We start from the raw sequence: 18,582 nt of genomic DNA, 5'->3' as shown, positions 1-18,582 counted from the left end.
GAAAATGATAAATCATAAATTCATCTTTTATCGACTAATTAAGGTTAATGCATGTACTTTTTCTTATGTGGTGAAAATGTGATAACCTACAACTGGTTTCCATCTTTAAAAAAAGTCATTCAGGTTTGCAACTACATAACGTGATGTGAAGGCTGAGAAAATGTAAATTTTGAGTCTCCATTTTCACGGTATTCCAGAGTTCTCAAGAGATCCAGATCACCTCAAAAACCCCATCTCCACTGCATCTAAAAATACTCTTTGTCATTTACGCAAAAATAACCTACACTCTAATATCTGTAGGTTGCTTCCCGTGCTGGTTTTTGAAGAACTAGGCAAGGTATGTATTTTCGTGTCCGAAAAGAGCAAGTAGCCCTGATAGATGGACAGAAAAAAGCGAAGTGGCAGGGGGCCCATAATAGCTCATCCACGTCAGCACTGGCCTTTATTCGTTCTAGTCTTATTAAAGCATTTAAGTGTAGCGTCAAAGTGTAAGCTGGAGTTACACACGTACACACATACATATATTTGCCTGGCCAAAGACAACGCTGTCACCTCGGCGACATGAGCTGGATCAGACAAAAAAGCTCCTGAGCGTTTTCTGAATTTTAATGTGAGCTAAATGGAGAGCTCTCGACAAAACAGGGTAATAGACAGAGAAAGAGAACAAGAGAGCACATCAAAAGGGGAGGTCAACACAATGGGCTTTGTGTCGCATCACAGAAAGGCGTACATCGTGCTCTGCATTTACACAGTTACGCAGGCAAAAGGTGATGGAGTTGATATATATTTCAGCCTTTTGCATCAGAAATACCTTTGAGTACTCCAAGCAGCGCACATACGCACCAAGACTCAATTGCATTATGTCCATACATTTCCGTCCGAGCGCATTATAGAATGTTTTTTTCAAGGGCACCAAATGTGTTTACTCTAAAAGCTCGGCGCTCTTTCTTTGGTTCCTTGCTCTCGCCTCGTTCCATATAAAGGCAGCGCTGCATTAGCTGTCCTCCGGGTGAGCAAATATTGCTCTTTAGTTAATTAGATCAGACTGCAGCGTGTTTTTCTTCCATACTGGATGATGACCACTTTGTGTGGGAGAGGAGGTGTGAGTTCCAGAGTGTCTGCTCACTTGTTTTTCTTTGCTTCAAAGATCTGTCTCTTTTTGTCTCTCATGTCTGTCTGTCTCTTTCTCTTTGCAACTCTTAGATCCAATAAATGGATTAGGTGCACTGTCTGACCAAGAAATTATGCTTTTTTTTCCATTCATGGCTTGGGCGGGCGTGCGTCTAGCTCCCTGGAGTAGCTGTACCTTTGGACATAAAATTGCTGAAAAATATCTAAAGAAATCGGCTACACTTGGAAAAACAGCTCTTTAAAGAATCTCTTTAAATGAGAAAATGGTTCGTGAGGAGAATAAACAATGTAGCCTATTCACTTCTCACTGCAGTAGTAGTAGTAGTAAGAGTTTGTGAATAATAATTCATTTAAAAACAACGTTAATTTCCTAACAAGGTGCTGCTCAAAATACTATTCTGAAAATCAGTCGATTTCGAATGTGCTTATACAACTTTACAACGAACGAGAGCGTGTAACTAATAAAATTACGTAATGAGGTAATGAATAACTTACATTTTAGACAGTATTCGAATTCGCAGTGTTTTTTCATCTAGTTTTGCTCCATCAATTATCAATTAATCCTTCAGTGGCTAAATCTGTGTTTTGAAGCAAAGTCTTTTATTCTATAGTCTTTGTTTGAACGAACCGTGGGTAAATGATGCAACGACTAAAAAAGTGGTTTGTTGCCACCTACTGGCGTAACGATACGACACGCAGAAAGAGCCACTAAAAATAAACAGCTAATAAAGGCCAGGCCGAAAATGAATAAATGTTAACGTTTTCTGTAATTGATCTAATTTTATTAGAATATAGGCTAGTTCTAAGTTCACGCCACAGCTAAAATATATATTAATGATAACAACACAGAGAAATCGCTTGCTCAACACAGATTGCTCAACAGATCTTAATTGGTCACGAAAATTCCCCGCAAACTTCACAAAGGATTTCAAGCAAGCTGCTTGGTTTTTAATGGGATTTCTGTGTGAGATTTTTGTAAAGTACACCGTTATCGACAATAGACTTTTTTTATCACAAAAGCACAGACAAGCTAAATAATACCAGCGCTATTATACGGCTAATCAAATTAAAGCACTAACTGTTATGAATGTTGCTTAATGTTATACTACAGTTGTAATTAGATATAGAAATGGGTTTTTATTTTCGGCATGGCGGGTGGGATGTCTTGACACACGGAGGTCCAATTTGTGTGAAGATGGTATGATTATAGAAACCACTTTTAGTTTACGATAATAACCCAGATTATCATTTAGATAGCTAGGGGGAAAAAAGTGTATGCATGTGTGGGTGTGACTGTGAGTCACTACAAAATAACAGGCAATATATTCCATGTAGAAATATGTTTGTTTACCTATATGTGCTGTTTATGCATGGCTACGTATTTGCTCCCCTCAGAGTTTCATCATAATTGTTTGCGGCGTTAACAGCGGGATGTACTCGTTTCAGGTTGCCTGTGGCAGGGGAGCCCGGTGCTGTAAGTGTACCTGGAAACAGACGTGAAATCTCGGTCTTCCCATGGGTCCCGGCTCATCTGGGGCAACGCGCCTCGCAGACAGACTGGCAACATTTCAGGTTCACGCTCACACGCTTGCATCAGCTCTCCTTCCCTCCTCCCACCTTCTACTGAGGTTTTCCCTCTTCTACTCGCCACCTTTCTGTCCTTCACAAAGACCTGTTCGATCTCCCCCCCGCTTGAATTCGTCACCTCGGTACACCGCCATCTCCATACAGCCACTTGATCGGCCACGCAGAAGCCCGCAGGCATCAGCGCTGTTTATTGGAGGTCCAAACCCAATTAGTATCTCCATCTGGCTGTATTCTAGGGGCATGTTTCCGCTCCATCTGATGATTTAGGTGCTGTGGCTTTATTAGGTTACTCAGTCTAGCCTCCGCTGGTATTTACTGCAGGACATTTAGGTTGAAGGTGAGAGCACTTTGCGGCGTGGATCAGATAATGTGCAGAAAGTGCTTCTTCTGTTTACTTCATAAATTTCAACGGGAGTGTCTAATTATACAGCAAAGAAGATAACCCTTTTGACACACACAGGTCACTGCGGGGGACCAATGCAACTATTTCTAGTTATGCCATTCCAAAACTGATTTTCTTTCTGCAAGATGCACAAGAAGACATTTAAGGGACGTTTTTGGGATATTTTGAAGAACGCTTTCCATGCAATGAAATAGGTCTGTCGTGATTCCCCAATTTAATTTGAGCACTGGATTTAAATAGTATTTTGGCCTTGTCAATAATACATCGTTATCGTTTTCCAAGGCTACAAGATATTAAAGCCATTAAAAATCATAATAAAATATAATGCTATTGTGAATTCACAAATTGTAATTATTATGGTCAATTATGGTTACCTGCGTGTAATAGGCTGCGTTCGGAATAAATGATGCACCACACAAACTGCTGAGGCCATTCTCATTAAAATGTGTTGTGGTTTGAGGTATTGTCATTTTAAAGGCTTTTGTTCGCTTGGGTCTGCATAAAATTAATTATAGGCTAATAATCCAATTACTAATCAACCAAATACTCCATTACCAAAATAAACAGTTACAGCCCTTCAATGAAACAATTTTGGACCCCGCTGACTTGCCTTATATGGACAAATTTGGACAAAGTCATAGGTTGGAACGATTTTAAAGGAAACTATCTGCGTATTTGAGTTGTGCCTTAGTTTAAGCGAATTTAGCCTTGAATGCGTAGTTACTAATTTTTTTTAACCTACAGTAGTGATGAAAGATAATTAGGCTTTTCAGAAATAGCATTTAAACTCCGCTTGCCCCCATGGACATGACATTCAGGTTTTAAATATTATTATTTGTTCATTATTATTCAGGTAACAAGGCTGTTTCTCCATTGCAAGTTGCTGTCTACTTTTGGAAATATCATATAAATTATTAGATATTAGATGGATTTTGGAGGGTCGTGTTTGCACTAGTCTGATCAACTGCCATTGAGATGAATGGGGATGTGTTCTCTTGCTTTTACAGACCTCCTTGGAGAAAACACATATTGCATCATTTGTGTTTTGCATAAATTACGTGAAAAAAAAAATTGTGCCATTTGAATAATTTATTACCAGGGAGTTTGAAGAATATTCTGTGTAAATTGTTTCAAATCACCGCTAAGGATTCTTTTTCCCCCAGATGAACGCTGGCATTTGCAGCCGTGGTGACATTAGAAATCTCTCCTCGGCCCATTTCTATTGGTATTCTCCGAGCGTTGCCTGTTTCTGAAGAGGCTTTGCTGTCTGTCCTTTCAGAGCTGTATTGATAAAGTTCTATAAATAGACATGTTGCTGTGCATGTCACTGGGAGGGAAGGGACAGTTCACTGAAATCCCCCTGATCAATCAGAACATGACTGCTGAAGCGTATTGATTTACCTCGGAATAACAGTCTAGATAGGATTTAGCACAGCCTCTCTCTGACCTTTAACCTGCTGCAGCCTACATTCGCAAGCCACCTCACCTCATCGCATTGGGAAAAACCGACAACCGACAACCTTATAAACCATGCGGTCATCATTGCCACAAATGGCATAAATTAAATATTGAAATGAGAATGACCTTGATTTTTATTTTATTTTAAATTGATGCTTCATTAAGTCGCAGTCCTTAGGTTTTGCCTCTATGTTTGAAACTGGGTATTGCAGTTCCTTGCAGAATTAAATCCAATGTGTGGGTCGTGCTCCGGCGCGGATGAATCTAATGTTTTGAGGTGAATGTGTGAGTGAGTCCTGTACTCAGTAATCACACATTATAAACTGCGTCTTGAAATATTTGGCCCAAATAAGAATCTTCACCGGATATTGTCATCTGAACGAGTAAGTAACAGCTCTGCCGCACCTTGATCCAACGAACTTTTTTAAGTATATAAAAGGAATATAATTGAATTTCATGCACATGTGTTTCATGTAATCCTTTTTTGATTACAAACTGCTAGCAAAATTATTTTGGGGCGTTTAATTAGTCCAAGTGCCGCTATAATTAAAAAATGCGCCTCGTGCAGGATCCTCAGCCTGTACTTGGCGGGACAGCTTCTTTATGCTTACAGACGTGACGTATCAACGCAGTGCCACGCTCGAAGCTACAAGCTAATTTTATTTCATTACATTTTATTTAGAAAATTACACTTAATTAATAGTATCACAATGTGGGCTGATACTGAGGAAAACTGGCTATTTCTTTACATTATTGTCCTGGACATTATTGTCTGCAGTACTTTTCTGCTCGTCAAGCAGTTTTGATTATATTGTGTATTTGATTTACGTGAAATTTAGAGATGTGATCAAACGAATAGTCAGTGAATTCAACACCGTACATTTTAACAATATAATAGAGTAACACACCAACTAAGAGCAAACCAGTGAACTGTGTGCCTCACGATTAGAGATCAGAGATCATAACACAATAAAACTCTGTGGCTCCTTGCTGAGTTAATCTGAGGTTTCATCTCACAATAATCTCAACATCTCAATCCATCTCTCTGAAAACACACCCGATGTCCCCACAATCGCAAATATACACAGTATGACACACACACAAGAAGACACACACACACACACAACCTTCTTTATTTCGCTCCCGCTGACAATCCAGTGTTTAATCCATTACCTATTTAGGTAAATTACTATTCTGGGGATATTATCTGCTTCACAACTGAATCACTCAGTCTATAAAAAAATGTTAATAATCATTCTTTTGCTTGGCTTGAGTCTCCATTCGTAACACAATATTTAATTGAAGTTTTCTTAATGAAATCACTGGACAGAAGCATAAACAATGGAGACGTCAAAAGAAGTTCACGTCTAAAGTGTGCTTAGAAACTTACCATATACAGTAGCAAAGAGTCAAATAAAAGTAACTGATCTGAGGGAATTTCTTACATAATAGCTTTAGTTTTACTTGAGTCAGTAAATCAGTTCTTGCCTCGGCATTTAGGGAAATGCTTTCAGGAAAGCTCAGTTCAGCATCAATAAAAACTGAACCCATCTCATTCTGTGTATATGTGTAAAAGGTTGGAGGGGGGTAACAGGAAATTATATATTGCAACAAAGGAAACGGCAGATTTCCTTGACTGCTATTGTCCTGGATGTTACCACCTACGCCATTGTGGCTTTCCAGGGTGAATCAGGTTTCCTAGAAAAATGTCCCAGAGAGAAGTCTACGGCACAATGAACAAAACAGAGGACGAATTCTTCCTGTTATTATTTGCAGAGAAGAATAAATGACATTCTCAAAAGAGGGTGATTCATGTTTGCTTGACAGCATAATGAAAACTGAGCTTTTTCAGAACGAAAGACTGAGATTTTCAGATTTTTAAAAGAACAAATTCAGACTGTGAAGTTCTCTTTGAAGGCAATTAATCTGGCATATACAAATGCATTCAAACTTTTAATCCATTTCAACTGATACGGTGCTCATTTTTAATGCATACTGTTATTGTTCTAAAACAATGTGCAATTGTGTGTATTGTATTAACATTGTATTGTATTTCATTAATAATTTTTTTCATAAAAAAGAAGTAGCAACAACAACAATTATATTGTATAATAATATTGTACCATTCATTGTATTTTATTATTATTATTTAGAAATAACATAAGACTAAAATCTTACTACTAATAATAATATTACTATATATATATATATATATATATATATATATATATATATATATATATATATAGTATAATGCACAGTTTAATTAAATAATATATACAAAATTAGGTAGATAAATTTGATTTAATTCATTGCTTTATTTATAGCATTACCATTACTATTACTACAATATTAGCTTCTGTTATGTATAATATCCTAATATAATTATAGTAATTTGAATATTAATTATTATGTTGTTATTGTTGTTGTTGTTATTATTATTAAAGTGTACTTTTGTACAATAATATTTTACTACTCAATTATTGAAAATGTAATGTTAGAATATTAATACTATTTTCTAACCATATTGTTATGAACCCAGTATGGTTCATACTTTTGGCTGGTTGTATGTATTTCTTTTATTTTGCAGGATGTGACGTCATGATTAGCTGAAGTGTTACACCTGGGTTTGAGCTTCTGCCGGCAGATTTAAACGGCTCCCTTCAGTTGCGAGCGGCTCGTCATCCTACTCTGTTTTGTTTTGTTTCGTCTTGTCCTATCCTAATTATTCCTTATTTACATAAATGTTTCTTTTTTTTGACCGTTATCCAACGTGTTGACTCCTTCTTTGTCGCGGCTAGCGAGCAGGTCGTGACAATATTAATAATATAATTAATATCAATATTAGTTTCATCACAATTTCAAAAGGTTTTTTTTGTCATATTATATAAGGCAAATGCATAATTTTTTAATGATCTCTGACCTGAAGTATAAAAACTGGCGAGCAGCGTGAATCTCGTCGCGGTTCTGAATGCAGTGTTTGGAATATTGTCCGTGTATCTAAAAAATAATCAGTATGAACAACTTCTTAAAATGACTCCTCGGGGAGCATTTCTCTCTGTCTGAATCTCTTCAAACTCTTTTGCCCTTCTCTCTTTTTCTCTTCTCGTTATCCCTGTGATGTTGTGTGGGAGTAGCGGGTCTTCATTATTAATTGTCAGAGGAGCTCCCAGAAGCCTGTTACGAGGAGTGGGATACAGATCAGAGGGCACATCAGGTCAACCCACTCATTTGGCCAGAAGCTCACAGTGCCGTAACCTCCCACGGAATGTTTCTAGAGAGCACATGTTTACCCCATCCATCCTTTGCATCGTTTATCTTTCTTGAGCCCTTCTTCCTGTCCCTTTCCCAAAAGACTCAAATGAAGAATATAGATGCATATAGTTTAACAGCACAATAAAATCCAATCGCGACATAAGACAAATACACCTAACGTTACCTAACATTAGGTAAATATACTTAAAAATCCTTATTAAACTCGGTCAATATTATAAGCTAAACATAGTCTAGTTATGTAAAAAGAAAAGATATTGTTTATAATCCCAGTTCATCCAAAAATGAAATTTTGCTGCAAATGTTACCACCCACAGGCCATCCAATATATAACAAATTACCATAACCATAACACATTTAGCATGTCAGCAACGGATCCTCTGCAGTGAATGGGTGCCGTTAGAACACGAGTTCAAAGTGTTGATAAAAACATCACAAAAACATTCTTCACAACAAATTCACATGTTTTTGACTTCAGACTGTCACTTCTAGCTAAAATTCTCCATCCGCAATATTGCTTTGACCCATTGAAAAAGTAATCTCATCTGATCCAGGTGAGAAATATGCAGGGATCAAATGATGTTTATATGTAAAAACAAATGTCCAAAACACTTTTGAATGGATATGTCTGTGGATTTTGAAATGAAAAGACAACGCTGGATTTCTTAAATTTGTTATGAATAGTTTTTTTTGGCAAGAAGTGACAGCTTGCAGTTCTTAACATTGCAATAATTAATTTGTTTCTTGCAAATGATTATTTAGTTTTTCATTAACTGATTAACTGATGGGCTGGTCTCTGGAGTTGTGATGTTTATTACTGTGATGTCTTAATCAGCTGTTTAGACTCTAATTTTGACGGCACCCATTCACTGCAGTGGATCCATTGGTGAGAAAGTGACTTAATGCCATGTCATTGGTTTTTACATTTTACTATACAATGAAAAGACATGAATACATGTTCAAATACTTTTGGGGCCATTGTATTGGATTTGGTGGGGTTTTTATTAAATATTAAATCTTATTTTTGTAGTTTGTCCTACTGTATAAAGTTACCAAAAGGAAGTGAATGTTTATGTATAGACACTCAGTGATTCACATGCACATCCACCACATGCTGTGTTTAGGAGTGGTTTCAGAGAGCCTAACCGCTCCTTTCATCCCAGATCTAGTTCCGCCCTGGCCTTTCCAACTCAACCACTGCGATGTCAGCCACTCTAACAAGCTGTAAACCTCTCTATCTTTGTCCTCTCTCTCTTGCACTTTTAGACAATATTGGTCAGAAAAGCAACAGTCTCTCCTCTGAGGTAACTATAAGTTTCCACTGCAAACAGAATTTACAGCTGCACAAGTAAACATGACATCAGAGCCACTAGCTGCATCCCTGGCCAGAGCAGCAGGACTGTGGCAAGGCTTAAAATAGCATTCAGGGATCAGAAAGAGAAACTCCACCGCCTTTATCAGCCTTATAATCAAGCTGCAGATGACAAAAAGGAAAAAACAGATGAGAGAGAGAAATGGAAAGACTGTATTCTACCTGTTTCATGCAAAGTACAGCAAGCTCATATGGAGAGAATGACATAAACAATGGGTCAGACTGACTAAACGGGGAAAATTTGCGCTAGAGCTCAATTAAAGCGGAGATGGGAGGGGAAATTCTGCAGGGGGTTTACTGATACTTCGCACATTAAAGAACACAGATGCAGCCAGATCATTTCCATAATGACCAGCGCAATCTACTAAGAGCGGTTTATTGAACAAGAGTGAAATACAAAGATTAATTAAACAGACTTGACTTAGCATTAACAGACTAGACTTACAGTCCGCGGGTTACAACATCAATACATGACCGGGGGGAATGGTAACAAATGGGCTACTTATAGCAAAACACTGAGAGCCACACGACAAGAACCAACCAATGAGAAACAAGACACATGACCAGGACAACCAATCAGGACATGACACATACACAAAGGAGAGAAACATGAGGGCAAGGGAAGCATGTCACTGGTGTCCGAAATCACATATTTCCATACTGTATAGTATTCGAAAAAATACCTGGGGAGAAAAATACCCAGATGGACTAATGCTTCTGCCCGTATGATAATGATTCTGCAGTATGCATATGATGGACACTTTACCACTATACCATGAGTATACCATGAGTCTTATTCGAAAAGGAAGTGGAAACCAGAGATGTGGCTTTTTTGAAGTGTAAATAACGTTACGTCACACAACATCAACATATAGTGGATGTATTACGTCCGAATTCCATTCGTACTACCTTCCTTCATACTATATAGAACGTAACGTTTTAACGGTCGGGGAGTACTTTCAGATTCAAATGTAGCTGTTCAAAAAGACACTGTTCCCAAAATCACAGAATGTCTGGCACTAGGTACTACTTTTGAAGAAATTACTTCTTTACTTTACTGTTAAATTTTTCATTAAATAAATAAGAAATAACTTCTGTTCTGTATATGAATGAAGTACAGATATAATACATCCACTGTCATGTATTTTTCAAATAACACTTTACTGCTATTCAAAACCCCTCTTCCATTACCTCATGGGATACTAATATGTCCAGCAGAAAACATACTTAAGAATAACCCTTATAGGTCACCAGTTCTTTTACCTACTGTTTTATACAGTCCAGGCTCACTGGAAATACATGCCTGTGTCGAGATTTCTGCAAAATAGTTTTATGTTGCATGTTTTGCGACACTTTTAAAGCAAAATGTTTCGTCATTAGAGCTAAAAGCAAGTTCCGTTTTACTAAAAGGTTGTGCTTGAAAAAACACCACCTATGCAACCATGCAATTTTAGCTTGCTTCTATGTCTTTGAGCTTTTTTATCCAGAGTTTTGCTCTGTATTGCAAGTGCAGTCCTGTATATGAGCTACTGAGCAAGTTTACAACCTCAGAAAAGCTATACATATAGAGATGTTTATGTGATGTAAACGTCAAAATTCAGTAGTTTTACAAGTCATGTTCTATGGTAAAAGTGTTCTGAGATCATATCAAATTTGAATAAATTTCTTTTTTGTTGCTCTTTTACAGTTGCTAGTGTTTATTTTAGCAGAAAATAGCATGTATATGTTGCATGTAACGGCATTGTATGTATTTTTTGGGAGTTTTTACACAATGGAGGTATAGAATTACATTTGATGACACTGTATTTCAATAGTTCACTTTAGATTTTCCAGTAACAGTACATTTGCAGCTACATGGCGACTAGCAGTCATTGGAGTATTAGCAGACTGTGTGCTTAATTTCTTCTTAACACTTTATTTTGATGGGTCCACAAAATATCGACTATGAAAAACTTTGCAAGTATATGTGAACTTATTCTACTAGCCCTAAACTTACCCTAACAGTCTACCCTGAGAGTCAGTAGACATGTAGTTGCTAACTAATGAGAATTAGTTGAAGTGTTGTTACGAACGTAGTACTAGTTAGTAGAATGTTTAAAGTGGACTATCAAAATAAAGTGAAACCCCAAATAATTTAATGAATACTATGAATTCAGACATTCTACTTTTCACAACTGTTGGTTATTTCTGAAGACCTAGTTGAAAACTATTTTCATTGTATTAACAAAAACAGACAAAGTAACAACGATTTATTGATTTAATGTGTCTGTTAATTATTTACAACATGCATCAAGGACAGTCATTCTCGTCTCATTCACTGTCATTTTTTTCAGTAATAATTCCACATAAATAAATGTGATTTAAACCACATTTCAAATCACCATTTACAGTGGAACTGACATTTTAAACATTTTAACACAAAATGCTGACTCCCTCATCTTGCTTAAACAAAAAACAGACAAATTAACTTAATGTCTAAAATGTAAGTTACTCAATAATTTCTTGTTTAGCAATTTCACACTTGTGGTCATGCTGTTTGTCTGAATATCAGCGTCACTGTTATTTGGCTGTACATCACTCTTTCTCATGTTGCTTAAATATGTTCTGTTTGGCAGTGATTGTGTCACATTGTACAACGGATGAACAAAATCGCTCGTCGCTGGAATTCTAATGCATCGAAGTTAGGACGTGAACAATACAGCCGATGCACAGAAGCTTCCTGCCAATCACGCACATCTGGGGTATATCGCTGCCCTGCTTTAGACACCAAAACAGGGGCACCACTTAGTGTGACTAAAGCATGTGGAAACCTAAAGCAACTTCACATTTCTCATTTCACGCCTTTCTATCCTCCGCTGTCCCATAACTCACCAGGACGGCTCAAGGGAGGGGCAGAGCAGGTGCACTACACATGAAAGGCCAGAACAAAGGGCTGTCCAATCACAGAGCGTGGTGACCTGGGCCCCGAGGATGATGGGACCTGGTCAATGTCACCCCCAAATGTCTGTTACCACTATCAGGGTCAAAGCAGGTATGTGTGGTAATGGGAATCGCAGATCTCACGCTGAGATGGAATGCACCTGTCTAACTGAAAGCCGCATGCATTCCATCTGTGTTGTTTTTAAGCAGTTTTTGCAATGTTAACATCCTGCTAGGCCTGCACTCTAAGAAATAAAGGTACAAAAGCTGTCCCCGGGGTGGTACATTTTCAAAAGGCACAGCCATTTTGGAACCTAAAAGCTACATATTAGCAGCGTTGTGGGTAAAGCATGACAAGTAACACATTTTGCGTAATCAGATTACTTTATTCAAGTAACTAGTAAAGTAACGCATTCCATTTTATTTACCAATGTCTTTGCTGCTGACCTTTGAAGATCCAGTTTAACCATACCAATAAGCACAATTGACTTTTACGAATGTTTTTTTAATTGCTGAAGAGTTTTGAACCTTCCTCTTCTGTATTCTACAGAGATAAATTTACTTTTCCTTCAGCCTAAGGTTTACTCATTACACTTTTTGGTGTCAAAGGCCTTTTACATTTGATATAAAACAAACTTCTTATATTAAAAACAAACATTTAAGCCCCGTTCAAAATTTAAAAAGTAACGCAAAAGTAACATAATTACTTTCCACAAAAAAGTAACTAAGTAGCGTAATTAGTTACTTTTTCAGGGAGTAACGCAATATTGTAGTGCATTACTTTTAAAAGTAACTTTTCCCAACACCTCATATTAGCACTTAAAGAGTGCATATTAGAACTTAACAGGAACAAAAGCACCTTCCCAGTGAAAGCTTTTGTACCTTTATTTCTGAGAGTTTATTACAAAGCGTTTATTTTTGTGAAATTATACTGCAGTTAATTACAAAAATAAAAAGTCGTTTTTGGAGAGAGGTTCAGATTATTAGCTGGAGATGAGAGAAGGCGTAGTAAATTAGGCCTACCCTAAAATAACTCAACCTTCAATGTCGGAGGCACTTTATGACCCTCTAGAGAGTGAAAGAATTAGTTCTCTTTCCTTCAGACTTCTCTTGCCCTCAGCTTAACAGACAGTCCTGTAATAATTAATTACATTCATTATTACTCAATGTGTCAGTCCTCACTGTAAGCAGAGGTATTCTCAAACAGCCGTGGTTTTTCAAATAAGCTGTCCACTTTTACTACCAATTTCCGTGAATCACAGGAAACCTTAGAGGGAACATATGAATAAATTACATAGTTTGTTCAGTACTCGAATTCTGAATACTATATAGTATAATGCTATAAAAGGTTTAAATTAATTGTACGATTCGTATTTGTATTTCTTTTTTTCTTTTCAGATTAAAATCTCTCAGTATGGGGATATATAGTCATTCTTTTTCTTTAACTCTCTTTTCATTTAGACAACATTTTATATGAAATTTTAAACATTTTTGTTTTTCTCATTTCATAGCTACGCTTTTAATAACAAAGGCACCATAATGCCATTGAAAAATTACTAAAAGTGTAATAAATTTTAAAGATGATAGAACGCTATATTTTAACTGAGAAAATAAGCACAAAATAATTTTATACGTATTATATGTATATGTAATTAATTTCTACTATACACATTAATATTTTAAATTAATGCTAATTTTATAAATAAAAATGAACCAAAAAAATAGTAAATAAATAAACTAACAGATAAATGGCATATTAAAAAGTTTCAAAGACACGTTTAATGCGACCCTCAAAAAGGAAAAAAGTAAATCTGTTATATTTAAATTTGCAAATCGGCTCCTGTGACATAAGTATAAGACACATCCATAAAGGTTGAAGTAAGCAGACAAATAGCTGTGTGACTGTCGTCTGGGCTCGTCTCCATTCTGCCAGCACGCAGCAGCAGTGGAGAGATGAGCATGACATGTGTGAAGGGCCACTGCTGCTGAGAGATGAAGCAAACCACAGATGCATTTGCACAGAATTATCACACATTTTTGCACACGTTTTCCATCTCAAACACATACAGACACAAAAATCTGTCCGTTTCTTTGCATCTTTTCGCATCAACGAGCCTTATAAATAGCAGCCTTGATAGAGACGAAAGATGCAGCCTTTTTTTAATCTCGCACCAGCAGGTGGCAAAACTCAATGGCCACAGTTTAATTCGCCAATCCAGCCGTTCCACATGCAGCTCTGTAGATTGAGATTGCACCGACCATCAACAAGTTTCTAAGGGCTTCTTTTAATCCCAACGGAGCATTTTACCAATGCCAAAAGACTCTCCGAAAATCTATTCTGTGTATTGCGCGTTCAGGGATGTGTGCTGGTGAATGCAGGTAAGTTGTTTACCTCCCGCTATGGAAATATAGACAGCTCTGTTACTTTAAAATCTGATGCTGTTGCTTAGAGACCGTGTTCTGCGTCAAGCCTGAAATGGCTCCCGATATAGAGCACAATAGCTCTCGTTCTGCTCAGCTCCACCCCTGTCTGCACTCTTATTGATTGATCTCCAAATGGATTCAATCTAAGATTAGATCACTGGTACGTATGTAAGCTCATCATTATATGCGCCCTATGATTCATGATCCATACCGGACCGCGAGTGAGAAATCGACTCACGCTGGCCTCATTGACAGGGTTCATTATATCCCATCTCGGTTTGACAAGGAACTATTTACTCAGAGGTACACGTTTCAGTATATAAAGCACCGATGAGGCGAATATGTGTTTCCTATGATCTGGCTTAATCAGCCATTTAGAAAGAGCAGGCCCGCGAAACGTGTCTTTCTTTCGTTTCTGAGAAACCGACAAATTACAAAAGAAGCTTTTCAGTGTTTGGAGTCAAACAGGAAGCTCGTGAAAGGACATCTCATGAATGTACTATCCTATTTGTGCAAGGATGTGTGAAGCTTTCAGCGTTTCCTCTTTCAGGCGCATTACACTTCCCCATCCAAGTTTCTCTCTCACAATAACAGCTAACAAATCCCTGCCCACACTCCAGTACTTCACAATGAAGAATCAAGAGGATACACAAATTGGGAGAAAAAAAGAGCATTGTTGTATATGCATACTTCAGTTCAAATGTCTGGAGTTGATACGGTTTTTGATAAAGAAGTTGATAAAGAAGTGCCTAGACTGTATTTTGTTTGGTTTGAAATGCATTCAAATTAATATTGGGAAATTATTGCAACACACAAAAGCTCTTATTGCGACAGTTATTACTTAACCTATTATTACTACACAATATTACTATTACACTACTATTATGAACCCTGATCCCATTTTAATATTACACTGTAATTTATTCCATTTCAGCAGCCATTAATCCAGTCCTTAGTGTCACATCACTATTGCTCAATATTTTTGTGCAAACTGTGATTCCCCCCTCCTTTATATTTTTTGATGAATAAGAAGGTTCAACGGAAAAGCATTTATTCTAAATTAAAATCTTTTGTAACACAGGCTTTTTTTTACCGTCATTTACAATCAATATTTGTTAAAAAAGAAAAGCACTTATTCAAATTGGAAATCTTTTGTGACATTTCTTTGCTGCCACTTCTAATTAGTTTAATCCACACTTGCTGAATAAAAGTTTTGCTTTCTTTAAAATGTATTAATTAATTAATAAACTAATAAACTAAACATAAAACAGTCTCATCCACTGGTCAAATATTTAAATTGAATTTTAAGTTATCATTCTCATTACTGACTCTAAGGGTTTCACTTGTAACATCAACACAGTAATAATTATAAAATTAGCTGTAAATGATGCACAAGGTGTCATAATACTATAAATGCTTTGTTAATTATCTACATATGCAGACACATATGTAGACACTCTGAGACACAAACCTTATACTATTTCAAAATATACCAAATGTTATTTAAAGGAACACGCCACTTTATTTAGGCTCATTTTCCATCTCCCCCAGAGTCAAACTGTTGAGTTTTACTGCTATCGAATCCATTTAGCCGATGTCTGGGTCTGGCGAAAGAACAGGGTTGGGTATCGTTTTGGGTTTTTTTCTAAACAGGTGCCACATCGATACTTTTAAAACGGTGCCGGTGCCTAAACTGTGCCTGAACCGATACTTATAAAATAAAAAAAAGCAATAAATAAATAAATAACAATTTCCCCAAAAAAGGATGGATTGGCCATTAGCACTATAAACGCATTATGTCGGTTTCATTCATATATTTATCACTGTTATTCAAGCCATCTATTTAATCTGTGTATATTTTTACAGTAGCCTATCGAACATTTTCTGTCTCATTCTGTGACAAAAAGCTACGTCAGATCACAAAAGGAAGCATTTGACTGGTATTGTGGAGTAAAAAGTTTATAATGATCTCTTTTGTTGGACAGCAGGTTTAAAAATGTGACTACAAGGAAACAAGGCTTTTTACAAGGCTTTTTAATTGAAGCATGTTTAGCTTAGCTAGTTAACTGAAGGCTATCTGCTGCCGTCAGAGCAAGTAATTACTGCATTCACGTGCTCCTCGGATGTCCTAAGTTGTGTTTTTAAGTCAGAATGTATTATACAATGCTTTTTTTAGGAAAGTTGCATTTATACATTTATAACCTTATAAAGTTTTACTACAAATGCCAGCATTCAATCTGCCAAAACACACAAACAAACAAAAACATGGCTAATATAATTTTACCATAGGAATAAAAATACCATGATTAGTTTTTCTTATGACAAAACATGACCCATGATAATGCAAAAACATGTTCAGTGTTAAGATTTTTCAATAAAGAGCTATATTATTGTACTCATTTTGACGTTTAGGAAAGATAATACAGTAACACATTGTCCTAATGCAATGCTTAATTTTTTAAAACTAATGTTTACTATGTGCAAATAAATTATGATGAGGTTGTTTTGCAGTGACAGTGCAGTTTTTTTTTTTTTTTTTTTAATTTAAAGATTTTTGTAAGCTTTTTGTTTTGCTTTTCAGATAAGTTTAATATGTTGTAGGCTCATTTATCAGTAATAAATAATTGCAAATAAATAATATTACTGATAATAAATATTGGGCTTGTTTTTAAATCTGTAGTAGCTTATTTGTCTTTCAAGAGTCGGCAACAAAGACACTCGCGATACAAAGATTTGTGGGGTTTGTCATTCAGGTAAGGCAATCAAACGAGGCACAGAAATCCACGTTCTGATTCGGTCAGGGACATACGGTTACTTAAGTACAGGTGCCATACCGGGTTTCTGTACCCAACCCTAGCTGTGGTACAGCAGCAAAGTTCCTTGATTATTAGCTTTTCATTTTCCATCAGTCTTAGTGCACTAAAAAAGCGTCAAGCTTTAAGTAGGAAAAATATAACAGCTCTGGTCATTTTAAAGTGAGATGCTGATGGTCTAGTCAGATTCAGTGATCTGTGCTAAGCTGCAGCTAGAAGTGCTATTGCCAGAACCGGAGATTGGCTGAATCATAGTGCTCTTTTGAGTTAATCAAATCTTAGATACAGCAGTAATTATTTATTTTTGCATTTTTATGTATTTTAAATGAAGCGTTTCTGTCACTGATTCATTGATCTTTTTTCCCTGAGCCTTGGTCATTTTTTTTTTACACACCCAGGTAGAACGCATTGTCTAGTTTTGCAGAGTAAGTGATTTGTCTGTCTTAATGTTTTAGAAGTTTCATAACTGACAAAAAAAATTCAGAGACATACCGTAGCCCCAGACTGAACGGCCTGGCCTGGTTGAAGTTTTAAAGGGAAAGGGGTGATGACTTCTTCCCAATCCTGATGGCCCATAGATTCTGTGTACCATGTAGTTGTCATAGCCTTCACCTAAACCTGTTATTACAGTAAAATTCATGCAGAACATAAAAAAAATAGCTTCAGTGTTAGTTCTACAGTAATATACTGTAAACATGTGAGACATGACCTAGCATGTATCTTTCATTTTAGGATAATGCTAAGATTTTCATGTATTCATAATGCTCCCATTCTTCCCATTTAGCAGTATCTGGTGCACTTACCGCTCTTGATCTTCATGATAAAAACACTTCTCTGTTGCAATATGAATCTGAGCACACACAACTTATTCATACACACTGAGGATTCCTGTCAGACTGTCACCGGTAGAGGAAGTGGTGTCTGAGGGCTATCTGAAGTTTTAAGGTCTCTTAAAATTATCTGAGGATATGAAAAAGTCACGCACTTATAATTCCCCTTTCCCCGTCTCAGCGGTTTGAAAGGATTGAAAAAGCAGTGATGTGAGTCACTGGATGCCTCTCACTTACTGTCACACATTACAGCACATTCAGAGTCCCACGTTACTGTCAGAAAACTCACGGTTTCAACACTATAACATATTTCGGTAACACCTCCTAAGACACCTGTGTAATGAAAAGCATACTACAGTTAGTTCCAGGCCT

General features: G+C 36.7%; 1 protein-coding gene across 1 annotated transcript in view; it reads right to left on the bottom strand.

Annotated features, from left to right (window-relative positions):
• The window catches only part of hdac9b (histone deacetylase 9b), a 47,242-nt gene extending 28,917 nt beyond the window's left edge, over nt 1-18,325 (bottom strand). Inside the window, exons 1-2 of the mRNA XM_043261081.1 lie at nt 18,184-18,325; nt 17,873-17,998 (exon numbers count right to left, since the gene is read on the bottom strand). Coding sequence (XP_043117016.1) covers nt 17,873-17,998; nt 18,184-18,253 — 196 coding nt within the window. The 5' untranslated portion in view covers nt 18,254-18,325. The remainder of the gene's footprint in view (nt 1-17,872; nt 17,999-18,183) is intronic.
• Nucleotides 18,326-18,582: the final 257 nt, after the last annotated feature.

The sequence above is a fragment of the Puntigrus tetrazona genome, chromosome 16 (assembly GCF_018831695.1).
Source record: "Puntigrus tetrazona isolate hp1 chromosome 16, ASM1883169v1, whole genome shotgun sequence".
Classification (NCBI taxonomy): domain Eukaryota; kingdom Metazoa; phylum Chordata; class Actinopteri; order Cypriniformes; family Cyprinidae; genus Puntigrus; species Puntigrus tetrazona.
Note: the sequence above shows the minus strand (reverse complement) of the source record. Positions and strands in the feature narration are given on the sequence as shown.